This window comes from Trematomus bernacchii, unplaced genomic scaffold, assembly GCF_902827165.1.
Source record: "Trematomus bernacchii unplaced genomic scaffold, fTreBer1.1, whole genome shotgun sequence".
Lineage (NCBI taxonomy): Eukaryota > Metazoa > Chordata > Actinopteri > Perciformes > Nototheniidae > Trematomus > Trematomus bernacchii.
The window spans coordinates 2,832,036-2,856,624 of NW_022987727.1; the positions used below are offsets into that span (position 1 = coordinate 2,832,036).

At 43.5% G+C, this 24,589-nt stretch overlaps 2 protein-coding genes across 13 annotated transcripts in view; both read right to left on the reverse strand.

Annotated features, from left to right (window-relative positions):
* The window catches only part of l1cama (L1 cell adhesion molecule, paralog a), a 44,209-nt gene extending 39,601 nt beyond the window's left edge, over positions 1-4,608 (reverse strand). The window contains 1 exon segment of the mRNA XM_034144605.1: positions 4,473-4,608. The gene's annotated coding sequence lies outside the window, so the exon portion shown is untranslated.
* Positions 4,609-16,233: 11,625 nt separating this feature from the next.
* Positions 16,234-24,589, reverse strand: part of huwe1 (HECT, UBA and WWE domain containing E3 ubiquitin protein ligase 1) — a 35,722-nt gene continuing 27,366 nt past the window's right edge. For 10 of the 12 annotated variants that reach the window (XM_034144610.1, XM_034144615.1, XM_034144612.1 and 7 more), the window contains 18 exons: positions 23,831-24,491; positions 23,021-23,717; positions 22,819-22,910; positions 22,123-22,279; positions 21,897-22,029; positions 21,506-21,720; positions 21,187-21,410; positions 20,325-20,427; positions 19,978-20,127; positions 19,614-19,859; positions 19,405-19,522; positions 19,170-19,310; positions 18,795-19,082; positions 18,549-18,654; positions 18,159-18,276; positions 17,578-17,759; positions 17,236-17,426; positions 16,234-17,136 (listed from right to left, as the gene is read on the reverse strand). In XM_034144610.1, coding sequence (XP_034000501.1) covers positions 17,034-17,136; positions 17,236-17,426; positions 17,578-17,759; positions 18,159-18,276; positions 18,549-18,654; positions 18,795-19,082; positions 19,170-19,310; positions 19,405-19,522; positions 19,614-19,859; positions 19,978-20,127; positions 20,325-20,427; positions 21,187-21,410; positions 21,506-21,720; positions 21,897-22,029; positions 22,123-22,279; positions 22,819-22,910; positions 23,021-23,717; positions 23,831-24,491 — 3,925 coding nt within the window. In that variant the 3' untranslated portion in view covers positions 16,234-17,033. The remainder of the gene's footprint in view (positions 17,137-17,235; positions 17,427-17,577; positions 17,760-18,158; positions 18,277-18,548; positions 18,655-18,794; positions 19,083-19,169; positions 19,311-19,404; positions 19,523-19,613; positions 19,860-19,977; positions 20,128-20,324; positions 20,428-21,186; positions 21,411-21,505; positions 21,721-21,896; positions 22,030-22,122; positions 22,280-22,818; positions 22,911-23,020; positions 23,718-23,830; positions 24,492-24,589) is intronic. The other 2 variants (XM_034144617.1, XM_034144611.1) reach the window with 1 other exon arrangement.

A 24,589-nucleotide genomic window follows, 5' to 3' on the forward strand; every position in this document is an offset into this window, starting at 1 on the left:
TCAGATCCGTTGCAGCCCCTTTTTTAGAGATTTGGGTATGGAGGAAAATAGAGAGGGTTGTGTTTTCTGACACTTGGTGAGTTCCCTGGAACACCGGGGACACATATTCATGTATAAAAGACGTACAAAAGTGCATTTTGCATGATAGGTCCCCTTTAAACCAAGTGGAAAAGTCACAGAATTTGCCTTTTAGTTTTGCACCATTTGCACCGTTTTGAGATATTGTCTACAATGTCTTGGGCAGCCTTATTCGTTATTGGTTTGGCATTAATTAGTTTCTGTCTCAGTTTCAAATAATATCCACCATGGGGTTCCAGTTTGATGATTTTAACCGCCAATATCATATTTGCCTCCCAGTGGAATTCTACAATTTCTCCTCTCTCATACCATCACTCCTGAGCGCTGTAATAAGGTAATTCAATCTGCCAAATTAAATTCATTTCCATACATGACGCCTCTATTTGTGCCCTCATCTCACAGGTTCAATTGTATAACTGGGTTAGATTTATGAGTCTTTGTCTGAGAGCCTCTTTCTGGGAAGGCTAACAGCAGCCACGGTCATTATTTTGATTAAGACCCCGATGTCTGCTTTTCTGTCCAACACTGCATGAATACTGATCTGACACGGGCAACCAAAGGACTGCATGGCGAGAACAGAGGCAGTAAAAGGATAAAAGGACATTGAAAGATTGTCTAAGAGGACAGAGCAGGACTCTTAAATGATGACTGGAACAAGGTGGTCCGGAGAAATTGCCATGACAGTCTTCTTCCACTTTGTCTCATCTTCCATAACAAATGTATCTTTTCTCCAAGTCTGTACCATCCCACTGCCTTTTCTTTAAATCAATCCTTTCCATCTTTAGGTGTTCCTGCCCTGCCTGCCTCATTTCACCTCCACAAATGTAATTCTTCCCTTTTGCTCCACCTTCTTTCTCCTGCCCTCCTCCTCAATTCTCTATAATCATTTACCCATGGCTGGCCTGTCAATCTATCTGACCCTTAGCTCCCTAAATCACCACAATGTATTCTTCACCAAACCTTGACAGCATGTCTACACGATCCCCCACTTGACACCCAGTGGGCTGGCTCCCATCTGCACAGACTAAATCAAACAACCTCCAAGCTGCACCCAGGAAGGGAGGGGGGGGGGGGGGGGGGGGGGACTGACAACATCCTGAAGATGCACATGCAACACACACACACACACACACACACACACACACACACACACACACACACACACACACACACACACACACACACACACACACACACACACACACACACACACACACACACACACACACACACACACACACACACACACTGGTAGGATAACACAAGGGAGTTCATTCACAAGCCTTGGAATCCGCGAGTTTGAGTTCGTCACTTTACAACTTTTATTCTCAAAGGGGAATAAAAAGGAAATCAGAGATGAAACACATATTGTTGACACTTCAGTCTCAGAGATAGTTCTCTCTCTTAACCCTTATTTTACCCCGTCACTGCTTCAATGGCTGAGTCCCCAGAAAGTGGCAAGTGCGTCCTTTGATCAGAAGCAGACGCTTAAGTAATCAGGCCAGGGAGGCAACATTAGAGAATCTTTCATTTGGCGCACTGCAACAGGATCTCTGCAGTGTTTGTTTGTGTGTGGTGCAGAAGTTGTGCCTGTGCAGATGTGTTTACGTGTGTGTGTGTGTGTGTGTGTGGGTCTATCTGTGTTTGCTGAGCATCATAACTAGCAAACGTGGCCTGAGGCGATAACAGGTGGGTTAGGAGCGAAGGGCCAGCGCAGCATTGCTCTTCCTCAGATTGAGAGAGTAGATCACTTCTCTCCTCCTACACAACACCAGCTCTCCACTGCAGGACTAAAGGCATTTGGAAACGGGCCAGTCTTTGACATCATCATCCCATAAAAATGAATAGAGCGGAAGCATAAAATCCAACCTTACATTGCACGGCTTTTGCCACTAATAATTTCATCCATCATGATCAGAATCCCCCTTTTAATCTTTTCGCCTTTCATTTCTTTGGTTCTTTCTTTTGCTACAGCCCATCCTCCCTTGTGACCTTGCCCTTTTATATATCCTACTTGCTCCCCCCTTCTCTCTCTCTCTCTCTCTCTCTCTCTATTCTCTTCAATACCTATAGCAGCAAACACGCATTAAAGGAAGTGCTTCGCCTTTCAAAAGGGAGTACAGCTTCTTCATCTTCTTTAGTTGCTTACACCATCCTCCCCAGCTTTTTCTCCCCTGTCCCTTTCTCCTCACATAAATCCCTGTTTCCATCCATCTCTTTGAAGGAACAGCTCAATTAACCAGCCTGGTCCGAGGGGAGATTACATTCTGCACCATACTGTAGCGAGTGTAATCGTACACTCCAAGTCTAGCCAGCTACTCCGACAACAACCTCCCTGCTACACTAGCAGCTCCCAGCACCGTCTAGAGATCCGGCTGACACTGCTATACAAGCCCACTGCATTAAATAGTATGATAATGTGACCAGCAGTGGGTCTCTGGGGCCTTGCTGCCACGGAGACGATGCACACACACTCATTCCCTCCAACATGCCCTCTTCAGCAGCAGCTGTATCTTGATCTATTGTGTGAATGTGTGCAGTGCAGTGTGTTTATGGATGTTGTACAGATGGTAACAAGTCATTGTCAGGCATAGTGCCTTCACTCCCCTCCGTCCCTTGACTGGGTTAATATGGGACAGGCTGCCGGCTACTAAGGCATGGAGAGAGAGAGAGAGGGAGAGAGGGAGGGAGGGAGGGAGTTCACCACATCGATAGCACACATTCTCATAGCTCACAGACATACTGTTCGTGCATCTGGTCTTTTTGGATATCTGCTGATATCTTAAGGATAGGAGTGCATGCTATGAGCGAAGATATACTTAACCACAAAACACCAGACATGCCGAGACAACCTACAGACGGAACAAGCTTACGGCCTTTGAGCAGCTGCTTGGGGCCATACAGTTTTCTACATCATTAACACAACTGGTGGAACATTGTCTATGTTCTGCCATTGGGTAGAACAGATGTGTAGCAGGCCACAGAGGGTGACAGCAGGCAGCTGTATGGCACTCAGCCAGGTGAGAGCCTCCTTTTCAGCGGCACACCTCCACACGGTCTGCTGCGAGCGCTGCCCCACCCTTATTTTCACTTCCCCTGATATCTCCTTCCGTATAAATATCTCTCTCACTCTGTCTCCTGTTGATATCTGAATCTATCTTCCTTTCCCTCTCCCAGGTCTTTTTGAGATTCCTTCACTGTCTTCATGGTTTAAAGTGACCCTGCTCTGGCAACACAGCCCTACTGCAGCTGCAGGAGACTCAACGGTAGACTCTAAATGGTTGAGGTCTCCTCCGCTGTGCTGGTCATTCAGATGAGTTTCATCCTCCACATCAATGAATATTGTAGCAGCAAATTACAATCATGGGCAGTACTTAACATTAAGCCACTCAGCTATTAGCTGGGGGAGGGGAACGTGCAGAGAAAACGAATATTCATATTAAAGTAGCAAGGAAGAGGAGAGCCAAAGCATATCATTTGCCTGATAAATTATCATCAGTTTGCAGGAAAGAAATGCAGAACGCAACATGAATGGCAAAGAGGCACAGTATGCAAAGTACATTTGCATAAAACATTTGCACATTTGGTTGGAAATGGTGTGTGCTATCTTTACATTTTTGCAATAAACATATAGTAAGAGCAACAGATTAAAAGTAGATCTCAATACACAGCGGTACTGAATTACATTTTTCTTCAGATTAAAAATCTAAATTAGATTGAGTTGTCCCTAAACACACATTTCAACTTTAGACATGTCATATTACAACAGATAGTAAAACGGTCTTGTGATATGGGGCAGGTTCAGTGAGGCAGGACAATGGCACACAGCATCCCTATGTATTCAATATGAATGCCAAAGGAAACCCTGTTGCATGCAAGGCACTGAATGTTCAAGCAGCACGATAAATGCACAAAAAGGAAAAAGCATTTTCCATAAAAGTAATGTGATCCAACAGGTTACCAATGACACCTGCTACTATACAAAAGAATATGTTCTACCGTTCAAAGTAACAGAATAGTATAACTAAAGTATGATAAATTACAACCCCCACTACCAATTAAATAATTAAATAAAGGAGGTTTTTGAAATCTTTCAGTTGCTAGGTTTTTCAAACCAAGTGTGTTGAAATAGCTGTAATTTCCTAGTTTTCCTTACACCAGCACACCTGATGGGAATAGTAAGAGAACTGCCAAAGAGGAGACATGTTCAAATAAAGAGCTGTTAAAGTGCTCCACATGAACCAGACTGTCATGTTTAACTGTCAGTGCTGAAAGGTGCGCTTCCATAACAATCCACCTCACCTAACAGCCTAATTAATCCGCTCACCAGCTTTCCCCCGCTCTCATCCTGTTTAATGACAAACTGTCTGCCTAATCACTTAATATCCTCTTACCTTCTCAGTGATGCTGCTGTCCTCTAGCAACTCCTTGCTTCTTTTCCCCCACGTCTTCCTTATCTACTTGTGCCTTTTTCTTCCGCTTCTCTATGAAATTGATTGTGCCCCACTCCTCTCTGCTGATGCTGCAGTGATAGAAAAACACACCCTCCTCCGGCCGCTCTCTCTCTCCCTCCCTGACTCTCATTGGCTGTCTGTTAGAGGTGACATCACCCTTCTTCTCTGCCTGCCTGCCTGCCTCCCTCCCTCCTGCTCTGTTCCCTCCCTCTCTCCCTCTTCACCTCTCTCTGAGGATTATGACCATTCCTTTATTGTACCCCCCCCCCTCCTCCTTCCTGTCCTCTATCCATTCCCTCTGTCCTCTTTTTTCCTGCCTGAAAACAGTCTGGATCGAGGGTCCGGCTGCTCGTATTACTGCTCTTGTATTCAGCCATGCAGTGCCAGGGATAATAATTGCATACAGTAAATTAGCATAAAGCACATAGCCTATGGCCCCCCAACATTTCTCCTCCCTTCTCCTACTGCACCAATCCAGGAGCTAATAAACTACAAAGGTGAAATAATGACCGTAGGAGGTTTTGTGTTGGTAATCTCTACGCTCCACTGGGCTCGTCTTCCATAAGCTTTTTTAATGTATTCTGCCGTTAACACAGGGACTGGGCTCCAGTTCATTACAGTGTAATCAAAGGCATGACTGGGATGAATGTTACGTAACCCTGTTGAATAAAAATGTGTCAGAAATTACTGCCGCCTCTTGTCTGAGTCTGGGGGGGGGCGGGGTCGACGAGATGCAGAGATGATTTCAGGGTAATAAAGGGCTGAGTAACTGTGTTTGCTGTTGTGCGGAGATAAATGTCAACGCACATCAGTGATCCAGCACACACGGTGATAGAGATCTACACAGGTTTTGTTTACGTGGTTTTACCTCTTTGCATCTTGATGAATGTGTATTGTTGATGTGTCAGGCTGTTGGCCTTATTTCCCCTGCAGCTCATCCAAATCCAGCTATACAAAAGTGAGAGTTTTTTTATCTTGCTTTTATAGCAATGAATAGACTGGCACCCGACAAAAAAAATTCCAAGTCCATTTTTCAACCTCCAAAAACGTTTAGATCATCTGAACAATTACTCTTTTCAATTCTACGCTCTCAGCCAAAATCCAGCCTCTCACTGAGCTCTTCCCATCGCTGCCTGCAGACGAGTGAGTTTATCCCTCTCTGTTTGGAGGACTTTGACATACAATGTATTTCAAATAATAAAACATTACTCTTTTCTACTTAACATATTTCTACTATAATAGATTATCTATACTGTATTTATTGTTCTTTTAGATTTGTGAATGACCATGTAGAAAAAGGAAAGCAACATATAAAAAATGATATTCTGCGAGATTGAGGAACTACTAAAAGAAATAAAAACTGCAAATACAATAAAAACAAACTGCAGTTGTTGTTGTTGTTGTTCGGATTACATGATTGCTTGTTTTCTGTGTTTCTGTGCAATATGTTTTCTGTTATTCAGCCGAATGTGTTGCTCCTTGAAAGGATTGTGAAGATGAATTCAGTTTAAAGATAAATCCTACGGACATTGGTAATCTGTTCACATTTACGGTTTTGAGTGAAATGTCTCGACAGTTATGAGATACATTTTCACAAAATCTTCCCCTTAGGATCAATTCACTTTTGGTGATGATTTATTTTTCATGGGTTCAAATTTAAGTTAAGATGTTGGTTTATGCCAAAAGACCTGCCAAAGTAATGATGCTCTCAGCCAGTTTGGCTCTACCTCTCATTTTGAGCATGATGACATTAGAATGTATTTCTTATTTTGATTAAGTATAGCATTACAGAGCCACTATCATGGCTGTAGAGTCTTTTATTTTAATAATTTAATTGTTTTTTGAATATAATTTTATGTGCCTTTTTTTTCACTGTGTACTTTAAAAATGCACTTAAGTTTAATTACAACATACTCACTGTGTTGTAGACTGGGCAGCGCCAATCCCTCCAAGAGACACCAACACTGACATACAAATGAATTTTCCTTTGTGCCTGAAATAAGAGAAAGGAAGGTCGAAAGAAGGTCGAGGTGAGAAACACATGACCAATGGACAAATAATCACTCAATCCAAACTTGTTCCTAAAGAAGATTTTAAAAAAGTACTCACCACAATTCAGGTAATTGGGTCAGCACAATGTCCAGTCTTTTCCCACAGATTTGCTGTAGTTTTCTTTGTGCTTCTCCAACCTGCAGGTGCCAGCGTGCCCATCTGCCGCTGGTGCCAGAGGATATGCCAGGCATGCAGACCAAAGCTGCCAAGGGAGCAGCCAACATGGTGGTAATGATTGATGAAGCCGGTTTAGCCATTATCCTCAGGAGAGGCACGACGGCTGAAGAACGGCTGAAAGTTCAGGGTCAGAAGTGTGGCTGGATGGCTGCCAGGACGGAGACACAAACTAATGTAGGACGGAGAACAACATGGAGGGACATGACAATAAGAGGTTCATCTAGAATCACAAGCTGTTGTCTTAACATTAAAGCCGTTAGACTTGTAAGTTAGTTTTGTAATATATTTCAGGCAGTCCCTAAAGAGAATGTAAAGAAGAAAAAGGTGGTGTTTTTTCAATTTGTGTTGGGAAGTATAGAACTAGTTAATGTAGAAAGAGCATAATATGATTTTAAGCAACAGATAAAAACGGGTTGATTTACTGTTCTCTCTGAAGAGAAAAGACTTAGGTAGAGTTTTTTCTGGATGAATAATCAAAATATAACTAGTAATGGATTTTTGTAGGTGAACTTTTTTGTGGCTATTTTTATTTACCAAGTTATAATTGTTTGCTATTTCAGAAGTAAAGGAGGTAAAGGTTTCAACACTGCACTTATACGTTGTTTCTGTCTTGCTAGGCTGGTTGCTTAATACTAACTAAGACAACATAGAGGGGATTTTTCTGTGACGAAACTGGATTCTTCTTTATCAACAGGAAGTGTTCAGGACCTAAGAGTCTGAACCACTGTCTGAGTAGTTGTTTATTGGTCTGCATAGACCAGGGGTGTCACACTCAAGGCCCGGGGGCCAAATCCGGCCCGCGACTTGATTTTCTGTGGCCCCACAAGAGGTTGCAAAGAATATTATATGTTTATTATACGGTTACATGATGATTTACAGAAGCACGTTGCCCATAAACTACATGTCCCACAATGCATCTCAAATTAGACTTGTTTCTCAGAATTTGACTTTTTTCTCAGAATTTGATCAGTGTTTCCCACATCATTTGATTCTATTTGTGGGGGCACCGCACCGCATGTCACCTCATTTTTTTTTAAATGTCACTTCCTTTTTTTAAATGTCACTTCTTTTTTTGATTTTGACTTTTTTTCCAGAATTTGGTTTTTCTTTTTAAAACATTTTGTGTCATTCTCACTGAAGAGACTTGCAATTATTTGCCCCAGACTTCTGCTTTCAGACGTAGTTAATTATGAAGTTATTACCCTATCTGATAATAATCCAATGCAGAGGCAATAATGTAATATAATACATTATTATATATATATATATTTATATATGTATTTTTATATAGTCTTAAAGTTACAACCGGCCCTTTGAGTGCAGCCATAATGCTGATGTGGCCCGCGATTAAATTGAGTTTGACACCCCTGGTTTAGACCAAGCAATTACAACATAAACCAGCACTGTAATATTAAGATGGAAGTTGCAAGTGGAAGATGGAGGAACATTAGCGTCAAGCTTGAAGGAAATCTCACTCAGACCGATCAATAGCGATAATGTGTCCTGTCTCTTTCTGTTTGTTTCACCTCCAAATCTTAGACAGTTTCCCGGTAAAGCGAAACTCAAACAGCTCGCCGTGTGACCTCTGAACATGTAGGATAAAGTTATCTGACGAGACATTTACCTCAGCTGCCCGGGCCTTCACTGTGAACCATTCATCTGAGAGACACTCCTCCTTACTGCCCTTGGAAAAGCTCTTTGCTCATTTTCTTTACCCCCCGACCAGACCGTGAGTCAGTCAGCTGGCAGACTGGCGGGAGAGATGGAGTGATATACGAGGGGGGAAGAGTGGAGAGAGAGAGGGAGGGAAGACTATGAATGAACAACTTAAAAGTCTGGAGCTGCAGGAAAAAACAGATGCAGTCAGCAAAGGAAACAGAGAGAGGGAGAGAGAAAAAAGTCAATCAGCCTAAAAAGCCAGGAGACAGGAGCAATATGGTAAATGGCTGCAGTGTGGGTGTGGCGGGAAAGGGAGAGGAGATGGAGAGCAGAAAGGGAGATTCTGCGTGTGGTGGAGAAAGGTCAGTGGCGGTTCTAGACCAATTTGACTGGGGGGGCCAGGCTGGGGCCAGTTATTTTCTGGGGGGGCACAATAAATGCAGGACGAAAAAGACAGAGACAGTATGAAGTAATTGCGCATAAGAAAACAATGCAATACAGTTAGGCCTATTGGTATTTGTTTCAGTATGCCTACACATATTTATTTCAGATACTTATAGTTACAGTTTTTACGCTCTGGGTCCGACTAGAATGACAAATAGCGTTAGTTCCGCCTATTCCGTCAGCCAAGAAATCGTTTAATCATAAACTTTTTCTTTTTTTCAGGGGGGCCACAGGGGGGTCCAAAGTCAGTGTTAGGGAAACATTATTCATTGGATATCTAAGGAAAACATGATCTCCAGGTCCTTCAGTCCTTACAAATCAGGCTGTTTAGAGACTGTTGGGTTCAGAATTCCAGAAAAGACAGACAACTTCTAAGTTTAACTATTTATTGTAAAGAGAGCAAAAGATATTACTTGGCCAAGGACTCATCACGTCTTGGGAATCACAGGCAGCAAAGCTGTAATCTGTAACCCCCAAATCCGTAAAGTGCCTCGAACCTCGTGCGACAATACATTTTATTACACAGGGCGTTGCCCGTACATTTATGATTGGTCAAGACTAGATGAAGAGATAGCGCGGTTTAGACTTGGTTCTCTTTGGTTGGTGCACAGACTCAGATAGAGTCTCTTGGCAACACAATCCTCCAATCATCATTCGGCCGGCTGGCGAAGTCCCTCCCTACTCTGTCTCTATCATCCGTAATTTGTTTTCTCTAACGTTTCTTCAGATATAGCGGAAAACCATAATGTAGCTTCCTAGCGCGGCTCCCATACAAAGTCAAGGCCGGTGCGATGTGCTGTTCTGACTACCTCTTTGTGTTCTCTCAGTCTCTGCACTCGACCTTGCTACTTTCAATATTGCAAGCTAAACACTTTCTCATGTAACTTTTCCCTTCGTTCCTGTCCTCCCCATAAAAACTTGGGGGGGGTGATTGAGTCTATTTATTCCAAAGTCACAGCCACATAAATGAGCACAATAAGCTTATAATGTAATAATAAGAATCAGTCTTTCTAATGCAGGGGTGTCAAACTCAATTTAATCGCAGGCCACATCAGCATTATGGCTGCACTCAAAGGGCCGGTTGTAACTTATATATAAATATATATATAAAATAATGTATTATATTACATTATTGCCTCTGTATTGGATTATTATCTGATAGGGTAATAACTTCATAATTAACTACGTCTGAAAGCAGAAGTCTGGGGCAAATAATTGCAAGTCTCTTCAGTGAGAATGTCACAAAATGATTTAAAAAGAAAAGCTGGAAAAAAAGTCAAAAACAGAAGTGACATTAAAAAAAAAGGAAGTGACATTTAAAAATAAAGTAACATTTAGAAGAAAAAAAGTCTAATTCTGAGATGCATTACGGGACATGTAGTTTATGGGCAAGGTGCTTCTGTAAATCATCATGTAACCGTATAATAAACATATCATATTCTTTGCAAGCTCTTGTGGGGCCACAGAAAATGAAGTCACGGGCCGGATTTGGCCCCCGGGCCTTGAGTTTGAAACCCCTGTTCTAATGTTATATAAAAATAGACTCAACAAGACACGGAGGAAAAGGTCAAAAAGGGTGAAGGAGGGGAACCTCTTTAGGTCAGCTTTAAAATAGACACAGACGCAGCTGTGGAGGAATAACAACTATAGCTGACAGGATTACATAAAGACATGAATAAAATGTTTATTTTGTATGTTTAATACATAAGCAATGTGCATAAGTGTATGTACATAATGGATGGATGCATATATAACATTATTGTTCTTATTCATCAAATATTTCTACTTGTGAAAACTAAACATGTTGAAGCTGCCTCTAGCGTCTACAGTTGCTTTAATGTGGAACACATTTACATAAGAGCTAAGACTTGAGACATTGCTGACTTCTTTCAGATATAGCTAAACACCCACATGTTAACCATTATTTCTAATGCATTTTTCTTTATTTTATTGTTTGTATTCTGTGTGCTTCCATTTTTTTTTTTATTCTACAGTTATTGTTTTACTCTTTGTACTTTTGTGTGCTCACCCTGTAGAGCATGTGTGTTGTCTTTGGGGATGAAACATGCTATATAAATAAATGTGCCCTGCCATATTAAATATAATGTATTAATGTGCAGTATGAGGGCTTTTGGTGTTTATGACATGTGCATGAGACAAAATAGAAACTATGTTCACTGTGTATATTGAAACATTAAAGAAATGTGAACTTTGAGCAGATGGAAAATCTGAAAGAGGGAGAGAGCTGAGGGGACACAGATGGTCGAGGAGGACTCCTAATTTATGATGAATCAATGAGGAGTAACGTTTTAGCCCAAAAATTGGGTAAAAAACATGAGCTATCTGGAATAAACAGTCACAAAGAAAAGGAGCAGAAAAGTGTATTCATTGAAAGGATGCATTTTGAACACAGGAATAAACACATAAACACAGTCAGAGGAAGAACATCTCTATTTCGACTTGAAATGCAGAGACTTAAACAAATAAGGAATACAATAATAGATTAGTAATTTAGTCCACCTATCTCTTAAATGTTTTATCCAACAATTTATACAAACAAATCCCTCCCTAACAGAGGAGTGCTATCAAATGTTTGACTTTAGAGTCTTGACATCGATCCAAGACCTGCCTAATTATTCCACCATCTGGAGGTTGAAAGGGACAACATTAACACTTTTTACAGAAGACACTGAGATATATCTCACAGTACAGTATAGAAAACTATAGGCGTCAATAATCAAATCAATAATGGCTGAACATTAATGGTATTAGTAACACTTCTTTTACTGCTATTGTTAGTCACTGTAAATAATCCCATTAGGAGTACAAATGGATCTGCTCTATATAAAAGGTGCCCTGAGATAACCTCTGTTATGAATTGGGGATATAAAAATAACATTAAAATTGATTATCACAAGTCCAGAGGTCTGCTAGTTCTGAGAAATGGTGAGGAACATTTCGCAGTAAACAAAGATTAAATTACGAACATCTTAAGTATGGAGGAAGTGCTTGGAGCCACAAAGTAAAATAGAAGCGACAGGCCAACGACAGAGCATAAGTGAGAAGTGGTTGGTTAAAGGTGGATTCAACAACCCTCTGCTCCTACAGGGTCTGTTACCCTGACTGCACGGTTGTTGATGTGGCGGGCGATTGGAGATCCATTGATCCGGGTAAAGTCATTAGTGGCCAGAAGGTCAGCCAGCCGTCTCTGACCTGCCGTTAATCACTCGCTAATTGAAGGGAAATGACTCTGATTTAGTTTCCTGCCATGCTTAGTGGCCCGGCTGCCAGATATGACCAGCACTTCACTCACCAGAACACATCTCATTAAGCATGTTAACTGCATGTAAATAGCAATGAGTCAGCCTCAGGCCAAATGTGCAGTGGTACGCCAAAGGTTAGAGCATCATCAAAGATAAACTGTTGTTGTTGTCGGAGGATCAAAGTGTTGGCATTCAGGCGGAGGGGAAATGGCAATTTGCAGATTACACATACTCAAAATGTCATCATTGATATTCAAATATGGTTTTGCATAGATTTTGTTACCAAGCATTCAGTGGCTGTGCTACTAACTAGTTCACTTCTCTTCAAGGATTTGTTCTATAAATGACCCTTTGCTGTCCCATACCTCGTATTATAATACACTTGCATCATCCCATGAGTAGCATTTTCTATTAGTGAGGTAGCCATGAAAAGGCCACCAAGAGAAGAGCACTGTGAGGATTCCCATTGCTATATTTACAGATCCATAAGCGGTTCCATTCAGATGCTGCCATCAAATCCCCACTGCAGTTATTGCCTCATGCATTATTACATCTCCCTCAGGGGCTCAACAATATTACTTCCCCAAAGATAACCTTCAGCAGTTGACCGCATTAGATGATCTGCAATATGACGGGGCTGAATGATCTTGCACTGGCTTGGCTTCGGTGCCCACTGCTGTGCCACTGATGGGAGGGGAAGTGGAGGGGGTTACAGATGCATTGTGGTAAATATATAGGGAACAGAGATGCTTGGAAGCTCAGAAGTAATCAAGAGACTATGACCTTTACAGTAGACAGACTTTCACTACTGGTTTGGGTCTGGACTAAGCGGTCTCTGCACATGTGGCAGTGACCAAAGGCCAGCCTACATGCACCCACCTGAGACAACTTTTCCTACAGCTGACTCTCCACTCTTCTCCTGAAGGGCAAAACGCACACCAATGCACACAAATACCAGTACTTGAAAGAATGTGAAGGCAAAATATGTGTCTTTTCAGTTTGTTCTGCCGCTCTCATCCTGGTCCTCGCAGGCAGAGCAGAGATAGCAGCCTTATCAGGAGGCGATGACAAACCCGACATAATTCACAACAGAACATAACACCCTCCCCAACACGCCCCACTGCTGTCAAAACGGAGAGCTGCTCCTGTCCACCTTCATTTATCAAGTGTTCTGCATTAGGAGCACAGGGTTCACAACATTTACTGCAAGACTTTGCAAAGAAATGTGACAAAGCACAACATGCAAACAGAGTGTGATTATCAAGTTGCCACAGGGAAGCGTTAGATTTGGAACATCTATTCTGAATAAACCCCCATGTGCTAATGGGAAGAAACAATAGCAGGCTGTCAGAGTGGTGATCACACCCTGTAAATAGCAACTGGTTCCCTCTGCAATTCTCACCTTTCCCCTCCAAGGGATTCTGAGGATAAAGAAACTGAGAAGGAGCAGAAGTGGATGATGAATTCTGCAAAAAAAGGGTTAAGCACTATGATCAATTTCATTCAGTATAAATATCTCTCTAGCTAATTAGAAACATTAAACCAATTACTCTAATGAACTCATTCTGTCCCCATGCCCGTTTGGGCTCTTTGCTAAAGAAGCTTTTTATTATTTCTCTCTGGGAGCAATGTTTTGATTTATTTCAGAGACAGCAGCAGTAAAATGTATTAGGCTGGAAGCTGGCTCATATACAAAGAAGTCATTATTAATCAACTCCACTGGCCTTCATTTCCTCCCCAGCTCCACTATCACTGATGAGGACGGACTGCTGTTTTACGGGCACTCAGTTTACCAACACGTCGTTGCCACACTCTCCAGTTGATTTTCTCAACCTTTTAAGCAATTCATTTTGCCATATATTATCTTATCTTGTAGTATGACAAAGCTAAGGCACCATAGTGTGACATATTCTGAATTTGTCACATGATTACTAACATGCAGGCTCAAGGCATCAGTGTCCTCAACCATCCGAATGATTTCAATTCTTATAACAGTGATCCCCAAATTTCCCCCAGAGCATGAAATGGAAAAACACGAGTGTGATTTAGCTGGAAACCAGAATGCAGTGACATGGAGAAAGCGTGACAAGGAACATCCTGTTCACTCTGAGCAGTCTGATGATCCCCCCCCCAGTGGAGGGGCCGGCACGGTGCACTGCAACAGCTCCTCTGGCAGCACCACGGATATCTCCATCTCTAACTGACAGCTACAGGAAATATATTCAGTAAAAGTTGCAACAGAATGTTTTTTGACAGGAAATCCCCCGAGTAGCAGAAAGTTAACCCATTAGTGAGGAAATGTATTGTGAAATCTTTTTCCCAGCCAAACTCCCTGAATGACTTCATTATTTCCGTCTTTAATTGCAAATCAAAGCATCCAAAAAGCAACAGATGCTTACAGAATATGTAAATCAAGCGTGGCCAACAGAAAATTGCATCTGTGCTGCTTCATACACAAAGGGGGTTAAAGGGAGGGGGGGGGGCAAACATTGCTAGCAAATGTACTGTAAACAGGGCTTACTGTGGGATCTAAAATCTCTGCATGACAGCACTGTAATTTCATTTATCACGCCTCAGCAAGCACCAAATCAGACATGGACGCTTCCCATTCTGAAACCAGTGTGAGGGTTTTTAGGTTGGGTGGGGGAGGGTCAGAGGAGCACCTGCAGTGGTGGTGGATTCCATTTCCACTGTTGCACAGGGCCTCCAAGTGGAACAAATTCACCACGGAAGAGCAGGTAAAAGATGGAAACACAGGGGAAGATTGAGAGAAGACCAGGGACTGACAGGTGCAAACTGCAGACATGCCTTTAGTCGAGGAGCAAAGAGCCAAACTCAGGGAAGGAAACCCAGAGGACAAACTAACAGAAGTAGCTGGGTATTGTGGCTACAAATAGTAAAGAATATAATCCGTTTTAAATCCCTGGTTTAAAAAAACCCAAGACATTAATTGACATTTGAGTGCGTATTTAATTACCGATTTATCTTTTTCCTGCAACTGGATGACTAACGGGAGGGCTACTTCTGTATAAGCTATGCTTTCTGCCCTCCCGCTTCTACAAATTGTGTTTGTTGGTCGGACGTATAAATTGCCTAATATTGAAATAGAATACAAAATAAAATGTAAAATTACTTCCGTTCTTAAATTCAGACTCAGTGAAAGTTAATGTAAGTTCAAGAGAAGGTTTAAGGAATACTTTTAAATTAGCCAACTAATAAGTAGGAAGAACTTGGGAAGAAATAAAAACAGACCGTGAAAGATTTACAAGCAGGTAGAACCTGATACTAGAGCTTTTGGTCCTTTGGATTCAAATCTGGAAATGGAGATATATCACACCTTTATTTGTAGTCCTTGTCTGGTGAAACAAGGTGAAATATCTTAATCACTGCGGAAATGTTGACTTGTCATAGCAGAAAAACCAAAGGTGAAACAAATTGATGTGCAAAACCAGGACCCTGGAACTTGCTCACCAAAATGGCATGCTGTCATTCTGAACTAGTTCCCCTGTGCTAGTACAGCGGACATGTCTGCTGGGAAAAAGGTCACTTGCCATCCAAGATGTGTGGCATGAACACCCCGAGTCAAATACACTTTTGGCCCCATCATGACTAGAAATATAAGTCTGTCATCCTCTGTCAGTCATCATGATTCAGCAAAGGGACACTGTGTGCCATAATGAAGGGTACAGACAACTGTTAGACTGGAGGGCTTAGTTAGCAGTGTCAGCAGGGAAATGACAGCACTACTGGAATGAGCTCCTCTTCTGCTCCTGATTGTTTAACCCTATAGTCTTGGGGCAGTGCATGATAAATGGGCTCCAGGATGGTATCAGTCATAACTCATGATGTTACTGAACTTGATCGATTTCGTTATGAGGGACCATTTCCCCCCCCCCCCCCTGCAGGAATCAATGTCAGTTTAAACTTGGATTGATTAAAGTTGTCGCAGAATCATTGGGATCTCTCTTGATAATCATTACACTTCAAGTTGACAAATATTTCTATTGAAACTGTGGTGTGGTTCCACACAGAATTAACATTCAATTTTGATGAAATGGAAGCGCTGCAAGTAATGATTATAACACTGTTAAAAGAGACAATGGACGCAATTTTATGCATTTATTCATGTAGTTATTCCACTCTGATTCAAAGGCTCAAGGCTGGGTCAGCGATTTAATAGCCAAAAATACTCTAGATTTCTGGTTAATGTTTTTTTTTTATTTTTTTTTTTTTTTTTTATATCTTCTTCAGGTCTTCTCTTCATTTTTGTACCATCCTTCCATAAAAATGCCACAAAACTTTTGAAAAGTGCATTTTTGTGAATATCTCAAACTTCTGAAGTTGTTCATATACCCCAGATACAAATGTTCCCCAGCGCCAAGGCTTGTGAGGGCACAAATTTGCAACAAGAAACCACCAACATTTTTTCCCCAAAGGTTTTATAACCATCCTGTTCAAACAACATTCTCTTTTTTTCTTTTTACACAACCAGAGAACAAAAAAGATTAAACATAATAAACTCCCAAACCTTTTGTACAGAGAACTCAAACTATATGAAGAAAACGTCTCTTATATTAGTCCATGTTTTATCCTCTGAATCCGCTCTTGCATTCACCATTTAATTGGGAAGGGAGACACAACTGTGTCAACATGAGGCTCTCTGTGTTGTACGCAATGTCAATCAGTCCATTTCACTTGCTGGTTTTATCTGTTTAATATGGAATAGAAACCAGTAAGTTTAGGCCGGTCAACAAGAAATCCAGTAAGCTCTATGATAGTGTGTGTATGAGGTGTGGTGTGTGTATGTGTGTGTGCATTCAAAGGTTATCAGTGTGAATGTGTCAGGAGTAGGCAAATCTAAATCAAGTGTTTGTATGCATGTCTGTGTGTATTAAGAGTCTCATATTTAAGCCAGTCCGAATCCCTCTGAGCATTCCTGAATGGCCAACAGCAGCATGTGCCTCAGCTTCTCGTAGCTCTCATAGGCTGGGAGGTCCAGCTGGTTGAAGCTGAGCGGAAAAAATGGAAACAATTAAAGTTAGTTTCACAATAGACATTTTTACAACATAGTTCAAATGATGCATGCTTTGCAATATTGCAGTGTTTACCAGGTGTGAGCGGATGGCAGGCGGTCGGTGGAGCGGTCGTCGCGGTGGATCTGGAACTTCTGGATGCCGTTCATGCCCTCCAGAGCAGTGAAGCCCTGAAGGGGAACCTTGGACGTGCCGGTGACAAACTGTAGGAACTTAGCCCGGTCTGCCTGGTCAAAGGAGCGCAAGGCCCTCCAGAACCACTGGATCTAAGGGAAAACAATAACATTTTGAGGGAAATTCTCCACAAATAAAATCTGACTATCAGTTGTACTGAGCTAGAGGTGATGTGCAGAAATCTGGAAATGTATTGGAAAATATTTAAATAATAATGTTGTACACTCGTTTACTCATCCGTACCTGGATGGAGCTGGCCTGGTATTTGTGATATTCAGTGTTGGCCTTCAGGTCGTCGATGTCAATAGTGGGCAGGCCGGAGATGAGCAGCTCCAGCTCCTGCTCGGTGAAGATGGAGATCAGCCTCTTGGGGATGATCTCGTAGAATCCCTCGAGGAACGCTGCCAGCTGCTTGCGGATCGCACCTAGAAAACAAGTGAAGTATATTCTTCATTAAGCACATAACTAACGTTATTCTATCAATTAAGTTGGTGGTTATTGTTTTTCAATGAAACATCTGGAAATTGAAAGCTTTACTGAATAATGCAAACGAGCAGCTGGAGGGTGCTGCTTATGATAATTCAGCCATCTTGCAGAGAGAGACACTTTTAGCCTCTGCTGCATATTGATCAGTTCAACATTTAAGAGTGCTGCCACCTAGTGCTTTCTTTGTGCACTACTGAGAATCATCAACGCCTGAACATCAAAAATAACAGATGCTGATTAAAAGATATTGCATTAAATAGTTGTTTTTGTCAGTAATCCCCTGTATTGTTACAGCTCTACTGCTAATAAAGTATTAGGTAATAGAATCACACTCTTACCTGTCATCTTCATCTGGCAGACCAGGTGCACATACTCCTTTTTGTTTTCCTCTGTGACCAGGATATTGGCTCCATTTGGCTTGAGGTCTCTCACTTCACACACTCCAAACTCCTGGACCTACACACACACAGAGCACATGCAGGCTTTCAGTATCACTGGTTTCAGCTTAACATTTTACTACGAGCCACAGATGGTATCCATTAACAATATTTTAAGGCCATCAGATTGCAAATTACACTTTCGCAGCACTTATTTTAAGAGAGCATAAAGCATTTGGGATTCAAACCCTTGAGGCCAAATCCAAATTTCAACAGTTAAGGAGACAGCGTGATAAATCAATGTTGCACTTGAAGCTAATTGAAACATTTAAGAGAATAGAAGACACCAACCTCTGTGCTGAATGTCAGCTCGTAGCCCAGCGTTGACACATTATTCTCCAACAAGTACACCAAGCCCTGGAAGAATGGGTAGTCCTCGCTCTCCATGTCCGTGTACCTGGTAAGACCAAAGAAATACATTTATAACAGACACATATTCAAGAGAAAATACTACTACATATTGCAATCATAAGGCATAGTTTGTTGGAACACATCTTTAAAAATTAGGTGACTTGGCTGTAACATTAGCTACAATACCTGACACTCTTGCCCAGGATGTGTTTGTAGAAGCTGCGGGTGAAGTAGCACTCCAATAACCGGTTATCATAGACTGCCTTGGCCACCACACGACCCACAAACTTGAAGTAGCTGAGGTGGTTGGGATTGCAGTGGGATGAGGGGTTGATGGTGTAGGTGACACGGTCGCCTGGCGATGTGCGGAACAGAGCGTACATGGGGTTGAACATCTCCCGGGAGATGATCATGTACCACTCTCTCAGCAGGCCGCCGGCATCCTGGCCCTCCTCCCCTTCAAACACAATGTACCTGGAACGGAAAGGGAGCAGAGGATGATTTGGTTGTAGTGTAGAATTGAGAGGACATGCAAGTGAAGGAATGAATATGGAGCCTTACAGCCTATTCTTCATGTCCTCTGGGCTCTTGCGATGCAGCTCCCTGTAGGAGTCCTCAAACACGTGATCTCTCCTCACGTGCACAGCCATGTCCTCCTTCCTCAGCCCTTCATCCAGTCGCTCCAACTCCTGCCGGAAGTACCTGGCAGGAACAAAAACAGTTCGTCAGTGATTTGAAAAAACAATAACGGTACATTAGACAGTGTGAGATTAAAGTGTGAGTTAATCGCCCTTACTTTCTCTTAACGTCAAAGTCCAGGATGCGAATGTAGTCAACCAGAACTGCAAAAGGCCCATCAGCCAAGTGAGTTGTCGACTGGCGCAGGATCTGGTTAAGCACTGTGCGGTGAGTTTCTAAAAGAAAGAAGAATGGTCCTGTTAGACACTTCACAACAAATCAGAACCAAGCTGTATCATTCTCCTCAATTCAATCCGTCAGGCTCACCAGCAAAGCGGAGGAACTTCTGGGTGTCCGGTGGCAGGTTGGAAGAGATGTGCATGGAGGATGGTTCCCTGGAGAAGAATGGGTCTAGGGATGAAGGTGTGGCAGGGGTCAGGGGGGCTGGGGACAGTGGTGGGGGCTCATCTTTGATGTGAGAAAGCTGGCTCTCCCGGGTGTCCCTCACTGGAGGTTTGCTCTCTCGCTCCGTTGCATGGACGAGGAAGAAGGCCTCTACAGCGGGCTGAAGGACTGGAGAAACAAAGAAAACATAATTAGGGGGACAAATCTTTGCACCATGCTCCTTTAATAATTCTGATCAATAAAAAACAGCATCAAGAAATGCATTTCTCAAAAGGATTCCACTAACCCAGTACGGCATGCTGGTCATGGGACTCCTCCAGCTCTTTCAGGCACTCCCCGAGCATGTCCCATAGTTCATCCAACAACAGCTGCTCGCTGAGCAGCGGGAGGTCTGGGAGTCTCTCCTCACCCTCTGACTGGCTGTTTCCATCCTCATCTGAAAATGAAATTGACATTACATCAGCTATGCTGTCATGAACTGACTGGAGCTGTCATTTCTTTGGCTAAAAAATGGTTTGAGTTCATATCAGAACAGGGGAGATGCCGTGTTCTCACTAGATGTTTGTGTTTGTGACAAAAACAAAATCAGAAGGCGTTTTAAATAATCTTTAACAGTTTGCAATCGAGTCCTACCCAGAGGTGCAGGGTCCTGATCCAGAGGAGATGGCTGGTCCACATCCATGGGAGATTCATCTCTCTGGGCCGCCTGGGCTTCTGACATTGACTGCACTTCAGACTACATGAAACAAACCAGGAAGGACCAAAGAGGCAGAGACACAGAATGAGCAACAGGCATAAAACATGGAAGTCTTAATGATTATCATTTTTCATTTTCACAGTAACCATCTTGATGATATTGCCATGCATAATGACATTCCGTGATCCACTTAGAGAGGAGGGGAACTGGAACTGAGGAGGGAGGGGCCGCAAGCATGAAGCCATGACAGCCAGCAAACAGACATCATCAGTAGAACAGATCAAACCGTTTGGAGCAGGCAGCACATTCATTTCTTAACCATTTCACACGTGGATGCAGAGATATTGATATAGGTTTCAGTCAGTCACTGGCACATCTGTCCCTCTGTGACTAGTCCAATGTTTATCATGGCAGCAGTTCTTACCACGCATACCAATTGAGATAGCAGGCTGTATGGTGACTACACAGTGCATAATGTTGTTTACAGACACAGTGCAATACCACATACTGATGGTAAACTGTCATTATCTTCTAAATAAGATGGATTTAATTTAATGGGTAAGCTTAACATTTTCCAGAAACGCAAAAAGCCAGTACAGGCAAAGCCAGATTAGACAAAAGGCATGTTGGAGTCTAAGGGTCCTTTCATATCATTTACCTTGATGATTACCATAGTATTTTGAAACGGCAAAATTGTGATGGTCATATTAAGTAATCAATGTGCATTGTTTACTACTGTAAGTGTGTGCGGTGTGTGTGAGTACAAGTATGCCTGCTGTCAGTGCAGCCCATGCTAACCGTGGCAGCAGCCGTGCCAGCAGGGGGGGCAGCACCAGTGGGGGCATGGGGGACCACCACTGAGGATCCGGCAGCGGCGGCGACAGATGCAGTGGGTGGGGGCGCCTGTTGAAGCCGGCGGGCCCGCTGACCCTCCCTCACCATCTGGATGATGGCGTCAGCCTCGGCCTCCAGCTGACGCACCGCCGCCTGGATGCTGCTGGCTGAGCCTAGACTGGTGGAACCTGGACGTTTAGAGAGGGAGGAGGGGTGTTTCATTTCATTCATCAGGATAGTGTAAGAAGACATCAAAAAGAGAAAGGGTGGGACATTTTCTTGCCTAGTCGCCCGGTTTGCTTGGCTTTCTTGTTGGCGCGCCGTGTGTCCTCGCGGAGCTGGATGATGACCTGCAGCACTCGCAAGAAGAACTTCTGTGTGGACGTCTTGGAGGTGAGTGAGCTCATACAGGGGAGCTGTAGCTCACGGCCCCCGAGTGTACGTTTTTGTGCAGCCACAATGACCACACTCTCGGATCCGTCAAACCTGTGCCCCAACCAACAAACGCAAACAAGGTAAAGGAAATTGTATTTGTAGAAAACTAACTTTCATGCAATAACTTCCTACAGGAACATTAAGGCTAATTTAATTACAGAATCAGAATACCACATTCTCTCTTGCAAATGTGTTGACACCCTAAAGTCACTGGGGGGCCCAGAACCATCATGGCTAACCTGCTAGTCATCTTGTTCTTCAGTCTGCCCGTGAGAGAGGTATCCTCAGGGGGGGCGTCCGGGGAATGGGAATCAGCTTGTGCCCGTCTCTGCTGCTCCAAGTTGTATTCTCGAAGTTCAGCCAGCAATGTGCCTGAGAGACAAAAGGAAAAAGTGTTCAAAGACAATTACATTTGCTTGAATGACAGCATTAGATTCTCCATCGTTGTAGTCGCCTAGCACTGACCGATCTGTTTGCAAAGAGTGTATCCGAGGTGTCTTGCACCACTGAGCAGCAGTCGGAGCACCGTGTCTCTAGTGGAACCGTCTCCTCTAGATAACTGCAGCAGGATGTTAGCAGCATCCTCCAGACCCTCCTCTGAACACGAGTGGGATGTCAACACCTTGCAGGAGGAAAGCAGTTATTAGAAAAAAAAACTTTCTAAAAAGGGATTATTTATTAAATGCATTTGGTGAAAGAAACACGGCAAGAAAAATGGGCTTGTGATTAAAACAGTGTATAGGTTTTTGTCAATACTTTTTGTAAAGACTCCTAAGGACAACTGTGGGTTTGTGTCACAGTCCAACTGTTTCAAGACACAAACCTCTGGAGACAGTCTGTCAGTCATCCAGCATTTTGTATACTGACAATCTCAAGCAGCCGGTTGCAAACTGTTCAAATGTTCTGGAGAAAAGGCTGAACTCTAAACATCCCCTCAAATCTCAAAGAAGCCACATCCACCCATACCTTAAAACAAACATTCTCTTTCGCAACTTGATCTGTTATATATTTACTGTGATGCTGTATTGATGTGATGTATTGTAGCGCACCATGCACCACCAGAGGTAATAATGTAAGATAATGCAAAGTTACATTTCCCATGAGCTAAAGGTAGTTCACACATATTTCATGAAATTAAAATGTATGACACTTTTCTCATACCTCCACAGAGAGCTGAAGCTGTTTCTCTGTCAGTCCACTGGAGGCCAGCTTGTTGTCAATCTCTACAATACAGCTAGGCATCCTCAGTTTCCCTGTTTTAGCAAAATGCCCAAAAAGGTACACATGATTATTTTCTACTGAAATTGCTGTTACATAGGTGAATGAACTGATGACTTTTTATCTTGGAATAAATGAACAGTACCTGTAGAAGTGATTCCAGTGGACGTGGGGATAGAGATAGATGTTAAGGATGTCTGGGAGGCTGCCAGACTTGTCCCTGAGGATGTACCCTGGGCTCCCGCCCCCGCAGAGGCCCCTGAGCTTGCCACAGTGGGCAGGGTGGACACAGCGCCCTGTGTTGTGACCGGGGCTGTGACTCCTGAGCTGGTTGCCGTGGGAATGGCAGCCTGTGGGGTGGGGTGTCCAGCAGGCACCTCTGTGGCCTTGTTGTCAGGCAGGGCAATGGATATGAGGGAGAGCAGACGTAGCAGCTTTTCAGTGAGCAAGGAGCTCCGTCTGATGACGGGGTGGGACAGCATGTTCATCAGCTGGCCTAGTGGGGAGGTCTCCAGGCTTAACTGAGCCCCCTCAGCCTCTGCACTGCCCCCCAGAGGCACTGTCTTCATAGAGGCTTTGCCCTTTCGGCTGACATTCATGTTGTCCAGCTTGACCAGCAGGTCCCAGAAATCAGTAGAGATTCCCAGAGACTGGAGAGTAGCGGCATTGGTGCCAAATGAGTTCTGGGTGTTTGAGGCATTGGAGCTCGGGTTACCTAGAGACCCTGACCTGGAGCCCCCACCTGCAACCACTGAGGTGATTGAGCAAAGACGAGAGTCTAGATCAGAAGAAGATGTTGACAGATCCTTACAGCGCTGCTGGGTGAAGTGGCTGGGGAACACCTGCAGACACAGACAAAACAAAAAGACTTCAATTATTACAACTCAATGACATTTGTTTTCAAACGCACAATAGAGGATGTTTCTGATGTAGATAAAGATAGGTGTATTCGCACCTTGGCTAGCTGGATGAGTGTGTCCAACACGTGTCGACAGACTACTGGAGCAGCTTGTGGGTGGATGTGGACAGTGGAACCTCCACCTCCAGCACACGTGACACTTGTGGCAGCGCCGGACACTGCTCCCAGTGTTCCAGACCCTGTAGAGCCCCCAGCTGAATGCCGGTCAGCATGCTTCCTACCGGATGCTCGCTGAATCTGGAAAATGTTTGTCCTGCAGCCCAAGGCTGCGTCCATAGAAACTGAAAGCCAGGAAAGCTGGCTGGAGCTGCGAGACTCCACCCTGTTCAGTAGCTCCAAGGAGGAAGATGAGGATGAAGAAGAAGAGGAGGATGAAGAGGATAGGGAGGAGGTAGCAGAGCCTTTTCCTGCGCAGCCTACCTGAGCACCCCTCTTGCCACGCGAGTCTTCTAGACGTGTGGTCTCGACACACACCTCACTCTCGCTGCTGCGTTGGAGGATGGATAACAGGCTGCGAATGACCCAACCCCGGGTCTGAGAGTGGTAGCAGAGGTTCCTGAGCACACGGTGCAGGCGGCTTGTGTTGAGCTTCGGTTCATCCACAAACAGCAAAACCAGCAGGCAGGACAGGGCCTCGTGGTCCAGCAGCAACCGACCACGCAGACGCAACAAGGAGTCCACACTGGAGCTGGATGGTCTGAGAAAATGAGATAACATATATTAGTTTTTGTCACCCGTCACAACAAGCGCAGCAGGATTTGATCAAAACCACCTAGGACATGTTCAAGTCCATCA